This window comes from Pistacia vera, unplaced genomic scaffold (assembly GCF_008641045.1).
Source record: "Pistacia vera cultivar Batoury unplaced genomic scaffold, PisVer_v2 Contig614, whole genome shotgun sequence".
Lineage (NCBI taxonomy): Eukaryota > Viridiplantae > Streptophyta > Magnoliopsida > Sapindales > Anacardiaceae > Pistacia > Pistacia vera.
In genome coordinates this window covers 35,960-51,874 of record NW_022196462.1, presented here as the reverse complement: position 1 = coordinate 51,874, position 15,915 = coordinate 35,960, and the positions used below count along the sequence as shown (strand labels likewise).

General features: G+C 36.1%; 1 protein-coding gene across 1 annotated transcript; it reads left to right on the top strand.

The window, feature by feature from the left end:
- Positions 1-969: 969 nt before the first annotated feature.
- LOC116110777 (DNA repair protein RAD4-like) lies at positions 970-14,999 on the top strand. Its single transcript, XM_031396997.1, has 15 exons — positions 970-1,104; positions 1,261-1,300; positions 1,635-1,733; positions 2,014-2,150; positions 2,244-2,392; positions 4,254-4,306; positions 4,687-4,778; positions 5,191-5,283; positions 8,597-8,646; positions 8,920-9,687; positions 11,104-11,353; positions 11,443-11,637; positions 11,733-11,885; positions 13,889-14,098; positions 14,325-14,999. Exons 1-15 carry the CDS (start codon positions 970-972, stop codon positions 14,721-14,723), a joined length of 2,823 nt encoding a protein of 940 aa, XP_031252857.1. The 3' UTR covers positions 14,724-14,999.
- The last annotated feature ends 916 nt before the right edge of the window (positions 15,000-15,915 follow it).

The window sequence follows — 15,915 nt, the reverse complement described above, 5'->3', positions numbered from 1 at the left end:
GGAGACTACGTAATGAAATGTTCCCTGAATATTTCATTTCATTTACTTATGCTTTTAATATTTTCGGGGAAAAAAGAAAAATTCTCACATATCAATCAAATGATTGAATACCCAAAGAATAATGAAACCTGGGCCCAGAATAATTAGATAATTTATCAACAAGGCTTGGGTAAATCTTTAAATGAAAAAGAAAAAGAAAAAGAAAAATTTACTTTTAAAAACTCCACCTAAGAATAAAATTACTTACACAAACTTTACATATAAATTAATGTATATAAACGTGCATAATTGTCATATTATGTATTTAATTTAATTTTAAGTAATCCAGTTATATAATATTATAACATAATAAACGAATTGACGAAATAAAACATATTGGATGGATGGATAAGGTTAGTGACCCAACCCAAGATCTAGAAGTAGTAGGATGGATCACTGTTTTAAAAGCCTGATCGGACCAGCTGGTCCAACCGGTTCGACCGAGACTGGTCCTCTATCCAGTCCGAACCAATATGAAACCCGCCCTCAATTAAAAAACATTATTTTAAAAGCTGGACCAAACCAGCCGGTCCAACCGGGACCTGGTCCTCTGTCCGGTTTGAACCAATATGAAACCTACCCTCAGTTAAAAACCCACTTAGACCCACCATTCAACCAGACGAACAGTGTGACACGACCGGTCCAATCGAACCACTTGATAAACCGGGTCAATGTTTAAAATTAAAAAAAAAAACCTAAATCTAATTTTCATAAAATCGATCGCAGCTCCCTACCTCCCTCTCGCGACTCCACTCTCTTCATTCTCTCAACTCTCTAAAATCACAGCTCCCACCTAAAAATCGCAGCTCTGTTGTCCTTTCTCGCAACTCCACTGACCAGTGACCACTCCACTCCACTCTACTCTCTTCAATCTCTCAGCTGCACTCAGTCCCAATTCAATCTCTCAACTCCACTCTCTCTTGCTTGACTATGGCAACACCTCCCTCACTGGATTTTGGCGATGACGCACCTTCCTTCTCCCTTGCTCGACGACAACAGACGACGACCCCTCCCTCATTTGCTAGAATCGATGATGCCTCTATCCCTCTGTTAAGCTTTGTAAAGGTATTTCCACTGTCTTTATTTGATGAATCTATTGCTATGATTCAATATGTCTTTATTTGATGCATAATTTATTCACTAGGTTGAATCTGTTGCTTTGATTCAATGACACCATGTTTTAGTTTAAATTGCTTAATTAGTGTTTAAGAGACTAATTAGATAAGAGGTGGGAGCCGGGAGGGAGATCCCTATGGGGAAGGTTCTGTGAAAGTGTTATTAGCTAATGAGCTAGTCATAATTCTTAAACTATGTTCAACAATCATGCTACTTGTGTAATAGCCACTACTACTGAAAAGATTATAATGAAATACATAAAAATAAAATAAAGAAATTGGGCCCAAAATTTTCTTTTATTAAATATATATACATATTCTTTACAAACATATACATTTTTACACAAAATGCATAACATAAACATAAGTCATCAAAAACACAAGGGACAGTGTAGCCACTCCTTCTCGAACGCCGACATCCATTCAAGCTTTTTGTCCCCCTCATTACAAGAGTTGTTACTGATGGTTGTCATCCTACAGATACTGTAGAGTGGCACAAGATAGCATCAAAACGAGTTAATCCTGCCTGGTGGGATGCAGTTTTGGCACCGGAGAGGGTTAGAGTCTGGGCAACTGGAGGTACGATGCATATGGAAAAAAATCATGGGAACCAGCTGAAATTCTGGCCATAATTTAGAATCTCTTGTTGCTGCCAGGAACTCACTTAGGATATGGAATTGAAACTAGGGCACTAACTGAGCCTCTTCCCACTAATCAGCAGTATATGTTTTCCTTTTCCATTTTGAAGGATCGATTATGGTAATGTCAATTACATGGTTTTATTATCTTCTACTTTTCTTATGCAGGCCTACAGAAACCATCAATTATTGCTATTGAAAGATGGCTTAATAAGTATCAGATAATTCATCCAAAGGCCCCGTTCTTGGATTCTGCTCTGGTCATCCGTTTATCCTAGGACTTGTGTGCAAACACTCAAGACAAAGAAAGTGCCTGCGGGAAGCACTACAGGTTAAAGCCAATGAGCTTCCTGTGAAGGTCTGGTCTTGATAATGGGAAATGTAGGAATTAATATATTTGATGATTGACCATTATATGGCTTTTCATTTACATAAATTATTTCCTCTTCAGGTGATAAAGAATTCTACAAAACTTAAGAAAGACAGGTTTAGTGAAGCTGAGGTCATGATGAAGTTGATTCTAAAGGAAATATTGAGCTTTATGGGAATGTCAACTGGAACCGTTCGTCTACCTCATGCTGTCAATGGCATTGTTCCAAGGTGACTTACTACCATTTCTCATGGATGTGGGGTTTGGTTCATATGTAGTTTATTCTGTAGTAAATGAAATAGGCAAAGGATATATCTGTTACATAACACACATGCACATGATTAATTATTGCTGGAAAAACAAGAAATGTGGCATAAAACCTCAGAGATAGGTGTAGGTGCAGAGAGTAGAATATAGTGATGGTACAATTAAAGTTCTGGCCTTTAGTAAGTCAACAAATTTTAGTTTGTTTCCTCAGCCTATTATAGTTTGTTGTTCGGTTATTTTTAATTGTACAGAGTGTTTTCATTTTTTATTTTTTGATCGGAACAATAAGTTTTATATATTAAGAAGAGATTGAGATAGGTATATTACTGCACTAGAGATCCACAAATATCAAAAAACCAATGAGGGAACAAATCTATACAAGATAGTGACTAATGTTTCCTGCCCTATGTGAAACAAGCAAACTCTACAAAGTTAGCCCAAAGCCCCCCTCCCAGTTAAGATGAATAAAGAAAAAAGAAAAGTCCTTGAATTCCTTTGAAACTGAAGCCCTAATAGAAGCAAAATTCTTATCCTATCACATAAGGCCTCACTGTTATTGTCTCATTTTTTTAATTAAATTACAGGAATCAAGTGAATCATATCTTAAAGAATATATATCTATGGATTAGCGGGGGATGATTGAAAATTTTTGAAACAACTTTTTTGGTATTGTTTAACATTGGGTTTATTTTTCTTAAATGCAGGTTAGGTCCAATTGTTGGAGTTATATAAAAACCTAGGATAGATGTAACTTAATAATTAATGTCAATAACAAAAGAAGAAAATAGCATAAATTGAATGCTGATATTGCATGGTATGGGTATTTACTGACTATGTGTAATTGATAATGATTGTACGGTTATATTGAGCTTTTTTGGTATTGAAATACTTTGTGTTTTGACTGAGAATTTATCCGAGTTGCTTTTTTTTTGTTGTGTTGTAGTTATTTTATTTTTTTGGTGTTGATATGCACTGGTGTAGTGGTATTGTTGAAAGAGAAGGGATGGTTAGTACTTGTGAGACTTGTGATTAATGACCACTCTCCTACATCGGAAAACACCTCTACGACAATGCGTGCTGGATGTCAGTGACGCGCTTTTCATCTGGGGTGTGATCGGTGTTCTGGCTGGAGTACGAGTGTTCTTGTGGAATACTGTTTGTGAGATTAGTTTTAGACCCTACATTTGTTAATTTAGTAAACACCCTTAAATGAAAGTTTATAAATTAACAGAACATTCACACACTAGTACAGCAGCTGGGCGGGCTGATTGGGTGGCAGTCGATGGCATCAATTGTTGTCAGACTTGTAGTGAGGGTGTTTTGTTATTTAAACTTTTATTGTGAAAGGTAATTATTAATTTTTTTAGTTATAGAATATGATTGGATTTGAATTGAATAGTCAATATTAAACAACATGTTTTTTTTACTATTTAGATGGATAGCTAATGAATACACTTTAAAAGTGTACCAAAGGGGGCTAGATATTTAGAATTTTATGATGGGATTTTCTTGGTGTTCGAAAGAGGTAATTTATGATTTCACAGTGTCTATAGTATGGGCATTTGGTGAACACTTTTTCAATTGTACACACTGATTTTTTTTTTTTTTTGAAGTGGGCATTTTTGCTGTAATATTCATTCACTTTCGCAACCTTCATCTGGTTTTTTAATTTGACTTACAAACTGCTGCACTAGTTTGAGAAACTTGAAAGTGCAAGCACATTATACTTTACATTCAAATTCTAATATCTTTTCTGTTTGTTTGTTTTAAAGTTCTTTATGAAGTGTATTATCAATGACAGCTGATCCCTCTTTTGATTTCTAGAATGAGCGTGGTCAAGTCGACGTGTGGTCTGAGAGTGCCTTCCACCAGGGACGGTACACTTAGGTTGCCTAGGATTTTCTCGTGGCCAAGAGGCTGGAAATTGATTATGCACCTGCCATGGTTGGTTTTGAATTCCGAAATGGTCGTTCTACTCCTGTCTTGATGGTATTGTGGTCTGCTCTGAGTTCAGGATATAATATTAGAGGTAATGACATAATAATTGTGTTTTTTTTTTTTTTTTTTTTTTTTTTCCAATTCAGAAAATGTCAATATAGGCATTTCATTATTCGTGTAATGAAAATGCTTAGTTGTCATGAGGTTTTCCCGACCGTTATCATAACTTACCATGATATACTCCTATTTTTCTTCCAGAATTTTAACATTTGGCAGAAAATTCTTTTATCTTAAAATCTGTTAAGTACTTGTTCTCCAGGGATGCAGAAGAAGAGGAGAAAGAGTAGCCGCAGAGAAGAAAAGAAGGAAGCACAAGCTATTTCTAGTGTGTTTCAACTTTTATCTTCCATTGTAACTCGACAAAGGTTAAACAACTGCTATGGGGATGGTTCATCTTCACAAACATCCAGTGCCATAAAAACATAAAGAATAATGAGTCAAATCTTCGGTTGGTGATAGTCAGGATGATAAGCAATCTCAGGATGCCGTAAAGTAGATCACGGGACGCCAAACTAGATGCTGCTTTGGTGGTAGTAACAGCAGAGCATGAGCATGATTTATTTGATAGAGGATCAGAGTTTTGATGAAGAGAACTCTGTGCGGACGAAGCGTTGTCATTGTGGCTTTACAATCCAAGTTGAGGAGTTTTAGTTATCAAAATGATGGTGCTCTATTTATTATGAGATAAAGAAAAGAAAAGATTTTGTTTAGTCGTGTAAGGTGTGTGTAGCATAAGTTGATTGTATTTTGATTAAATGTACAGAAAGTCAAGTCGGAATCGCCTTATGTTTGTGATCCATTTCGAGTATGTGGCAGCATTATATTGCACACATGCAATAATGTTACGGGGACATCGGTATTTTTAGATCAAAATTTTGTATTGATTTACGTGTTTTATGATTCACACTAATAAATCAGACACGTTTTATGTTATTAATTTTTGTTTATTGAACGTGTCGTTCATCAAATATGATGAATCATTCGTTTATATGGACTCTTGTCTATATTATATGGATGAGAATTTATTTATTACGTACGAACGTTCTATTTAAAGACACTTATCTATTAATAAAATGAAATAAAAAAATAAAATAAAATTAAGGGATGGCTGTCCAAAAAATAGATTTTAACGTCTTGCGGACTGCTGTCCCAAAAATAGATTTTAACGTCTTGCGGCTGCTGTCCCAAAAAATAGATTTTAATAATAAAATTTTATTAACAAAATTAATGGAAACGTCCATCCATTAACAATGCTTTTAAAAATAAAAAAAAAATTGGACGCCAGTCCACAATGGACAGTCGTCCCTCATGTGCCACCAGTTTGATACAACAAAGAGAGTCAAGTTTCTAAAGATTTTTGACAGCATCTAGGGAAGCAAGGTCGTTTCTGACAGCATTTTTGAGAAAGAAATTGATAAAAGAAAAATTACAGATTTTTGACAGCATCTAGGGGATGAGGCGAGTGCTGAGTTGGTAGAGTTGAAGAAGAGTCTGGGAGAGAAGGGAGTGAAATTGGAGGGATTAGATAAAGAAATTGATGGGTTGATAGTGAGAAGAAAGTGCGGGAGTTGGAAAGAAAAGTTGGGACTTGGAAGTGAGGGAATTGGAAGAGAAGAGTAAAAGCGGTGAGAGTTGAAGAGGAAATGAGGAAAAATTGATGACAGAAAGGAAATTAGTGGGATTAAGAGAAAGTTAATGTTTTGGATTCTGAATTGGATAAGTGATAGCTGAGAAGAAGTCAGTGGAGGGAAGTTTGAAGGAATCAGAGAGCAAATCCAAGGAAATGGAGGCCAAGATTACTGGTTGGAGAAGAGATTGATGAGGCGAAACGTGATTAGTGGACTCGAGGAGAAGATAACTTCCAGTTTGGGGACGGCCGTCTAGAAATGGTGAACGGTTGTCCTTTTATTTATTTAATTATTTTTTTTTTTTTTAAAGTATGGATTGGCGTCCCTTACATGAGGATGCCAGTCCACATTTTAGGGACGGCCGCTCATAAGTTAGGGATGGGTGTCTAATTTTTTTTAATTTTTTTATATTTATTTTATCGACGGGCGTACTTTAAATGGGGATGTTCGTCCGTAGTAAATGAACACCTATCCATATAATATGGATGGGGTCCATAGTAAGTGACCGACCGTCCATAGTTAATGAACTGTCGTTCACTGAAAAAAATTTATAACGTGAAACGTGTCTGATTTATTTGTGTGAATCACGAGACACGTAGGCTGGTACACATTTCTGTTAAAAATATCGTGTCCGTAGCATTATTGATTGCACATGGCCATTTCTGCTGCATTATGTAAAGCATTCAAATTTCTCCGTGTTAGAGCTACACCAATGTTTTAAAACCCAACCACCCATGGTGAAACTTGGCAAAGTGGTTGGGTCTTGGGTTGATCGACGGGTTAATTGATGTTTAAAGTTTGAAATCTAACAAAAAATACTTTAAAAATTATATGTAAGTCTCTACAGGTTTGAAATCTTGCAAAAACATCTTAACACTACCATCGGTCTTGACAAATAGGGGATGTTTTTGACACGACAACACTCTCTATCATCACGAAAACACTTACTCTAGCCTCATGACCGAAACCTCTCTCTCGTTCGCCACCCCAATCGTCACGACAACAGGATTTTTCAACGATATTGTTTTGCGATTTCCAATCGGTTCACTCATACAGAATCAACGTCGTTGCCATCATTGCACTCACTGACAATTTCTCTTTAAAGCTAATATTCTAGCCTTTAGTTGTTCATGGATATGTCCTAATTTTTAGGGTTTTAAATTATAGAAAAATTTGTAACCTGACCCAATCGGCTTCGAGTCCCTGTTCAACCGGTCGGGCTGGGCGGGTTTAAAACATAGCTAACAACGATAGGCCCCTTTATTTGAGCTCCAAACGAATTGTTGGGCCCGATTAAAATACAATGTCCAAGGCGTGTCCCGTGGGCAGCAAGGCCTGGACTATTGAGTCCAATTAAGCCTTGGGCTCGAGTCCATGAAGCTCAAACAACTTAATTTGACTTTCAATCGTGCAAATTGTAAAAATAACCCAACTATACATTTGAGATTATATTACGATCCTATAAAAAGACACGGCAAAAATTCCTGAATACATAAACAAGAAATTTTCCAAGGTGGGGTGAGTGGCAATTTGAATAAAACATTTGACATAGAAAATGCAAATGAAGTAAATGTTTTAGATTTTCAATTCAATTCTTGAAGGTGAAGGGGGTTTATAAACGACACATACACATCACTGTTAGTTTTTAGGCATATATCCATTTTGAATATCCACGTGGGACCGTGGGTCTGTATTAAGTCTGCTTCCAAGTTCCAAATGAATCAAAATCATAAAGGAACCATAAGTTTGTGTAGCAAAAGCTCTTCATTCAGTAAAGTTTCTGTGAAGAGCCTAAAACCAGTTACGTGCCCACAGAGAAGAAATACTTTACTGGGAGTGGGGACAATTATATTCATTATACAACTGCTAAGTCAGGTCAAGCTGGTCAAAGTTAGTTCATGTTAATTGACAATCCACGTTGTAGAAGGTTTAGTAAATGAATTATTGGATAAGTCGAGCGTCATAGGTCGGACAAATCAAATTTAAACAATTATGTGCATTTGTTTTAGTGTTTTTGAAAAAATAAGATTGTTGTTAGGTAGAATTTAAAAATTAACAAAATAACTTTTAAGATATGTTAATTTACTAACATCTTTATAATAAAAATTATAAAATACTTTCACCCCTCCATTAAATATTGGCAACCGGCTACCATCATAGGAGAGTGGTCGGAGTTGTCATATCGCATACAATCGTTGGATCTGGTCGGTTGTGCTCGAGATAGTTTTTTTTAGCCAAATCCATCGCTGTCTGGCTGAAAAAGACAAGATCTACAGCTAGATCTAGCCATTGACGGCCAGATTTGGCCGTGTTTGGTCGTCAATGACGGCCAAGATATGACCGTCGTTGATGGTCAACGACGGTCATATCTGGCCGTCGTTGATGACTAGCTACGGCCAAGATCTGGCCAAAAAAGGCTATATCAGTGCACTACTGACTAGATCTAGCCGGTAGTGCGCTATTATATCAGATTCCGGCCACCTTCTGGCTTGGTGATTGGTTACTCTTTGAGGGAGAATTGAAGGGTTGATTTTCTTGCAGATTGCGGCATTGTCTGTGGCATTATTTAGAGCTTTGAAGCTTACAACCCGGTATGGTTATAACATAATTGTGGGCACAGCCTATTAGCTGATATTTATGCTTTTATTTTTGTTACTTTTGCTTTTTCTTCCTTTAATTTCTTTTTTCCTTTTTAGAACAAATATTACTTCTTTAAGATGGTATTTAGTTCATGTTTTAAGAATTCCTTTTATTTTGATGATGATTTAGTGATTTGATCTCTTTCTAAGTTGTAGACTTTATATCTTATATCAAGGTGGTGTATAAAATCATCGTATGAGACTCTAGTTGTTTCCACTTTTCAGGTTTGTGTCTATTCTGGACGTTTCCTCCTTAAAACCTGAGGCTGATAAAAATGAATCTTCAAGTCTAGATGGTGGCAGAAGTGGGGGAATATTCGGTTCTCCAACTCTGATGGTAAGCCGACCAAAAGAAGTTGCTTTGTCTTTGGATAAATTAATTTCCTGCGACAAAAAAGAGAATGTATGTGAAATTTCTTCAAGGGGTTTATCCAAATGTAAGAATAGCAACTCAACAAGCTACAATACTCAATCCAAAAAGTCTGCCATACCTGATGAGTTGAATGATAGAACTTCGGATTCATTGTTGTGTGATGCACACTGTGATACCTCTGAAGCATGCCATAGCAAGGAATCTCAGGGTTTGAAGAGGAAGGGGGATCTTGAGTTTGAGACGCAGTTGCACATGGCTCTTTCTGCAACAGCCGCGGGGAATTGTAAAAGTAACTTAGGGTCTGATGAGAAGAACCTGAATAGTGATGAAAATGTCTCTTCTCCATTCAAAAGAATGAAAAAGATTGAAAATATAGAATCCTCAACTTCTCATGAGGGAATCTCCACTGCAGTTGGATCGAGAAAAGTAGGATCTCCTCTGTATTGGGCAGAAGTATACTGTAGTGGTGAGAATTTTACAGGAAAATGGGTACATGTTGATGCTGCCAATGCGATCATCGATGGAGAGCAGAAGGTAGAAGCTGCAGCTTCTGCATGCAAAATAGCTTTGAGATATGTAGTTGCTTTCGCTGGGCATGGAGCGAAAGATGTGACCCGCAGGTTATGTGTCCTCCTTAGTTACTTGCTGTGCCTGATTGAACATCCATTTACTTTCTAATTGAGACCTAACCTTTGTTTGCAACTGTTTGTATACCTGTAGATATTTTTGCACTATCTGTTGTTTCTGAATAGAGTTATGAGTTGAATTGTTGCTAAAGTATTACCTTTGGAATATTCTTCCTTTAATTTCCATTGGCATCTAATGGGCCAATTCACTTGTATGTATGTCTTTTGTGTACGTTGTGTTACTGCAAAGTGAATTGGCATGTTGGATAGCTATTACTTGACATGTCTACAGAAGTGATCCTAATTTGAGGTTTTATTTTCTTGTTGCTGTTTTTAAACCTTGCACAGATGTGGCTTTTTGAAAGTTGAATCTGGATTCTCAAAAGAAAACTATAATAGGCAATTAGTATTATACTAGTAAATTAGGCATTTAAAAATAATAAGGATCATTAGCATGTACTAAAAAAACTCTGAAGTGGTTGGCAGTTACCACTACATTGTTATAAACATCACAATAAACACATTTGAGATAACAATAAGAGCACTTCTTGTGGTGATGATGTTGCGCAATTTCACTGTCTTGAAGGTTGAAAGGGAACTCAGAATTTCAGGGTTTACTTATCTGTGCTATTGTACGGACTTTGATCATAAACCTCAGATGGGGCCCAGTTATTTAATTTGTTTTTAACACTGTAGTAACAGTGTTTTACTTGTAGGGGCTTCTGGTAGAATTGTAGAATAGCATTGTTATGTTAGTGAGATGTTATAATCAACCCATGATTATTTGTTCAGTACTTGCATGTGCTTTCACAAACATGTTACTGTCATACAAAAGAAAAAGAAAATTAAAGGGAAGAAATAGCTAAAAACCTCATCTCCATGCTCTTTGAAGTGGATCACATTGCTATTGTATAGGTTTTTAATTATTCAGTCTTTCCCTTTTCCCCTGGTTAACAGAATTCTAAGCTCTCCGTAATCATTTTGTCATGCTAAAAAGTTTTGACAGAATTAAAACAATTGGAGTAGTTAGGATGCATATACTGATTTTTATTCCCTTTTAATAAGGAATGAAAGAGTGGAAATTTCTTTAATAGTTCCATGCAGAATAAATTAGTTACTCAGGATTCATCAATCATGTAAAAATTTAAATAAAATAATATATTTTTTTTAATCTAAAAATGGCTTTATGCTTGCCTAAATTTCAGAGACGTGATAATCAGTTGTTACATGATGTTTATGCTCCGAGGCATTGTGCCTAATTTCTTCCTTTGATAGTTATGTTCACGTTGCAATTTAAATGCTGTTAGTTGTTACAAAACTATTAGTACGGCTTTAAAAATTTCATGTGTAATTCAAGCTTTTTGTCCCCCTCATTACAAGAGTTGTTACTGATGTGTTGTCATCCTACAGATACTGTATGAAGTGGCACAAGATAGCATCAAAACGAGTTAATCCTGCCTGGTGGGATGCAGTTTTGGCACCGTTGAGAGGGTTAGAGTCTGGAGCAACTGGAGGTACGATGCATATGGAAAAAAATCATGGGAACTCGGCTGGAAATTCTGGCCATAATGTAGAATCTTCTGTTGCTGCCAGGAACTCACTTGAGGATATGGAATTGGAAACTAGGGCACTAACTGAGCCTCTTCCCACTAATCAGCAGGTATCGTGTTTTCCTTTTCCATTTTGAAGGATCAATTAATTGGTAATGTCAATTACATGGTTTTATTATCTTCTACTTTTCTTATGCAGGCCTACAGAAACCATCAATTATATGCTATTGAAAGATGGCTTAATAAGTATCAGATAATTCATCCAAAGGGCCCCGTTCTTGGATTCTGCTCTGGTCATCCAGTTTATCCTAGGACTTGTGTGCAAACACTCAAGACAAAAGAAAGATGGCTGCGGGAAGCACTACAGGTTAAAGTCAATGAGCTTCCTGTGAAGGTCTGGTCTTTATAATGGGAAATGTAGGAATTAATATATTTGATAATTGACTATTATATGGCTGTTTCATTTACATAAATTAATTTCCTCTTCAGGTGATAAAGAATTCTACAAAACTTAAGAAAGGACAGGTTTATGAAGCTGAGGATCATGATGAAGTTGATTCTAAAGGAAATATTGAGCTTTATGGGAAGTGGCAACTGGAACCGTTGCGTCTACCTCATGCTGTTAATGGCATTGTTCCAAAGGTGACTTACTACCATTTCTCATGGATGTGGGGTTTGGTTCATATGTAGTTTATTCTGTAGTAAATGAAGGCGAAAGGATATATCTGTTACATAACACAGATGCTCATGATTCAATTATTGCTGCGAAAAAAACAAGAAATGTGGCATAAAACCTCAGAGATAGGTGTAGGTGCAGAGACGTAGAATATAGTGATGGTACAATTGAAAAGTTCTGGCCTTTAGTAAGTCATCAAATTTTAGTTTGTTTCCTCAGCCATATTATAGTTTGTTGTTCGGTTATTTATTCAATTGTACAGAGTGTTTTCATTTTTTAATTTTTTGATTGGAAACGATAAGTTTTATATATTAAAGAAGAGATTGAGATAGGTATATTACTGCACTAGAGATCCACAAAAATATCAAAAAACCAATGAGGGGAACAAATCTATACAAGATAGTGACTAACGTTTCCTTCCCTATGTGAAAACAAGCAAACTCTACAAAGTTAGCCCAAAGCCACCTCCCAGTTAAGATGAATAAAGAAAAAAAGAAAAGTCCTTGAATTCCTTTGAAACTGAAGCCCTAATAGAAGCAAAAATTCTTATCCTATCACATAAGGCCTCACTGTTATTGTCTCATTTTTTTAATTAAATTACAGGAATCAAGTGAATCATTATCTTAAAGAACATATAGCTATGGATTAGCTGGGGATGATTGAAAATTTTTGAAGACGAACTTTTTTGGTATTGTTTAACATTGGGTTTATTTTTCTTAAATGCAGGTTAAGGTCCAATTGTTGGAGTTATATAAAACCTAGGATAGATGTAACTTAATAATTATATGTCAATAAACAAAAGAAGAAAATAGCATAAATTGAATGCTGATATTGCATGGTATGGGTATTTACTGACTATGGTGTAAATTGATAAATGATTGTACAGTTATATTGAGCTTTTATTGGTATTGAAATAACTTTGTGTTTTGACTGAGAACTTATATTCACCTAGAAATGTTAAAGCTACTATTAAGCTTTTCATATTGTGGTGTACTTTTGCTTTCTGGTTTATTCTTATATATATATATATATATTTGGGAACTAGGGAGTGGTTGGATTGAGCTTGCATGCTTATGCATGAATTTTCTAGGGCTTGTTTGGTACATTATTTGAAATATGATATTCTGAATAGGATATGATAGGATTCTGAGAATGTGTTTGATACATTTTTGAAAAACATTTTCTGAAGATTATTTTTTAACCCCCTACATTTGTTAATTTAACTAAACACCCCTTCACAATAAAAGTTTATAAATTAACAAAAACACTCGCACCCACGTAACGTACTACCAGCAGCCGGCAGCCGGCCACCACTGCCGGACGGTGGCCGGCCGATTGTGCGTCGTTCCGGCACCGACAATGGTGGTAGCCGGCGGTGGTTGCTGGCAGTCGACAATGACTTGGGTGGGTGAGGGTGTTTTTGTTTATTTATAAACTTTTATTGGGAAAGGTAATTGTTAAATGTTTTGAGTTGAATAGAATATGATTGAATTTTGAATTGAATAGTCAATATTAAAACAAACACGTTTTTTACTGTTTCGGATGGATAGGATAATAGAATACACTTTTAAAAAGTGTACCAAAAGGGGGCTAGATATTTAGAATTTTATGATGGGATTTTCTTGATGTTCGAAAGAGGGGTAATATTTATGATTTCACAGTGTCTATAGTATGGGCATTTGGTGAACACTTTTTCAATTGTACACACTAGATTTTTTTTTTTTTTTTTTTTTTATTTTTTTTTTTAAGGTGGGCATTTTTGCTGTAGAATATTCATTCACTTTCGCAACCTTCATCTGGTTTTTTAATTTGACTTACAAACATGCTGCACTAGTTTGAGAAAGCTTGAAAATGTGCAAGCACATTATACTTTACATTCAAATTCTAATATTCATTTCTGTTTGTTTGTTTTAAAGTTCTTTATGAAAGTGTATTATCAATGACAGCTGATCCCTGTTTTGATTTCTAGAATGAGCGTGGTCAAGTCGACGTGTGGTCTGAGAAGTGCCTTCCACCAGGGACGGTACACTTAGGGTTGCCTAGGATTTTCTCTGTGGCCAAGAGGCTGGAAATTGATTATGCACCTGCCATGGTTGGTTTTGAATTCCGAAATGGTCGTTCTACTCCTGTCTTTGATGGTATTGTGGTCTGCTCTGAGTTCAAGGATATAATATTAGAGGTAATGACATAATAATTGTGTTCTTTTTTTTTTTTTTTTTTTTTTCCAACTCAGAAAATGTCAATATATGCATTTCATTATTCGTGTAATGAAAATGCTTAGTTGTCATGAGGTTTTCCCGACTGTTATCATAACTTACCATGATATACTCCTATTTTCTTCCAGAATTTTAACATTTGGCAGAAAATTCTTTTATCTTAAAATCTGTTAAGTACTTGTTCTCCAGGGATATGCAGAAGAAGAGGAGAAAAGAGTAGCCGCAGAGAAGAAAAGGAAGGAAGCACAAGCTATTTCTAGGTGGTTTCAACTTTTATCTTCCATTGTAACTCGACAAAGGTTAAACAACTGCTATGGGGATGGTTCATCTTCACAAACATCCAGGGCCATACAAAACATAAAGAATAATGAGTCAAATCTTCGGGTTGGTGATAGTCAGGATGATAAGCAATCTCAGGAGTGCCCTAAAGTAGATACACGGGACGCCAAACTAGATGCTGCTTTGGTGGCAGCAACAGCAGAGCATGAGCATGATTATTTGATAGAGGATCAGAGTTTTGATGAAGAGAACTCTGTGCGGACCAAGCGTTGTCATTGTGGCTTTACAATCCAAGTTGAGGAGTTTTAGTTATCAAAATGATGGTGCTCTATTTATTATGAGATAAGAAAAGAAACGATTTTGTTTAGTAGTGTAAGGTGGTGTAGCATAAGTTGATTGTATTTTGATTAAATGTACAGAACATGAAGTCGGAATCGCCTTATGTTAGTGATCCATTTCGTGTATGTGGCAGGCATTATATTGCACATGAGCCAATTCTGCTGCATTATGTAAAGCATTCAAATTTCTCCTGTGTTAGAGCAAACAACCAATGTTTTAAATTAAAACCCCACCTGGGGTGAAACCTGGCAAAGTGGTTGGGTCTCAGATTGACTGGTGGATTAAATTGGTGTTCAAAGATTTGAAATCTAACAAAAAATACTTTTAAAAATTACATGCAAGCCTTTATAGGTTTGAAATCTTGCAAAAAAACATTCTAAACACCACCATCAGTGTTGACAAACAGGGAATGTTTTTGGCGACGACAACACTCTATATCATCACGAAAACACTTCCTCTAGCCTCATGACTGAAACCCCTCTCTCGTTCGCCACCTTAATCGTCAGCGACAAGAAGATTTTTCTGACGATATTGTTTTGCGATTTTCAATCAGTTCACTCATCAGAAATCAAAGCCGTTGCCCCCATTGCACTCACTGGCAATTTCTCTTCAAAAGCATTAAAATTCCAGCCTTTAGTTGTTTATGGATAGATGTCTTAATTTTTAGGGTTTTGAATTAATAGAAAAATTTGTAACCTGACCCAATGACGGCTTTGGGTCCTTGTTCAACCGGTCGGGCCAAATGGGTTTTAAAACATAGCTAACAACGATTGGCCCCTTTATTTGAGCCCCATAAGAATTATTAGGCCCGATTAAAATACAATGTCCAAGGTGTGTCCTGTGGGCGGCTAGGCCTGGACTATTGAGTCCAATTAAGCCTTGGGCTCGAGTCCATCAAGCTCAAGCAAGCTTATTTTGACTTTCAATCGTGCAAATTGTAAAAATAACTCCACTATAAATTTGAGATTATATTATCGATCCTATAAAAAGACACAGCAAAAATTCCTGAATAACATAAACAAGAAATTTTCCAAGGTTGGGGTGAGTGGCAATTTGAATAAAACATTTGACATGAAGTAAATGTTTTAGATTTTCAATTCAATTCTTGAAGGTGGAGGGGGTTATAAAACGACACATACACATACTGTTAGTTTTTAGACAT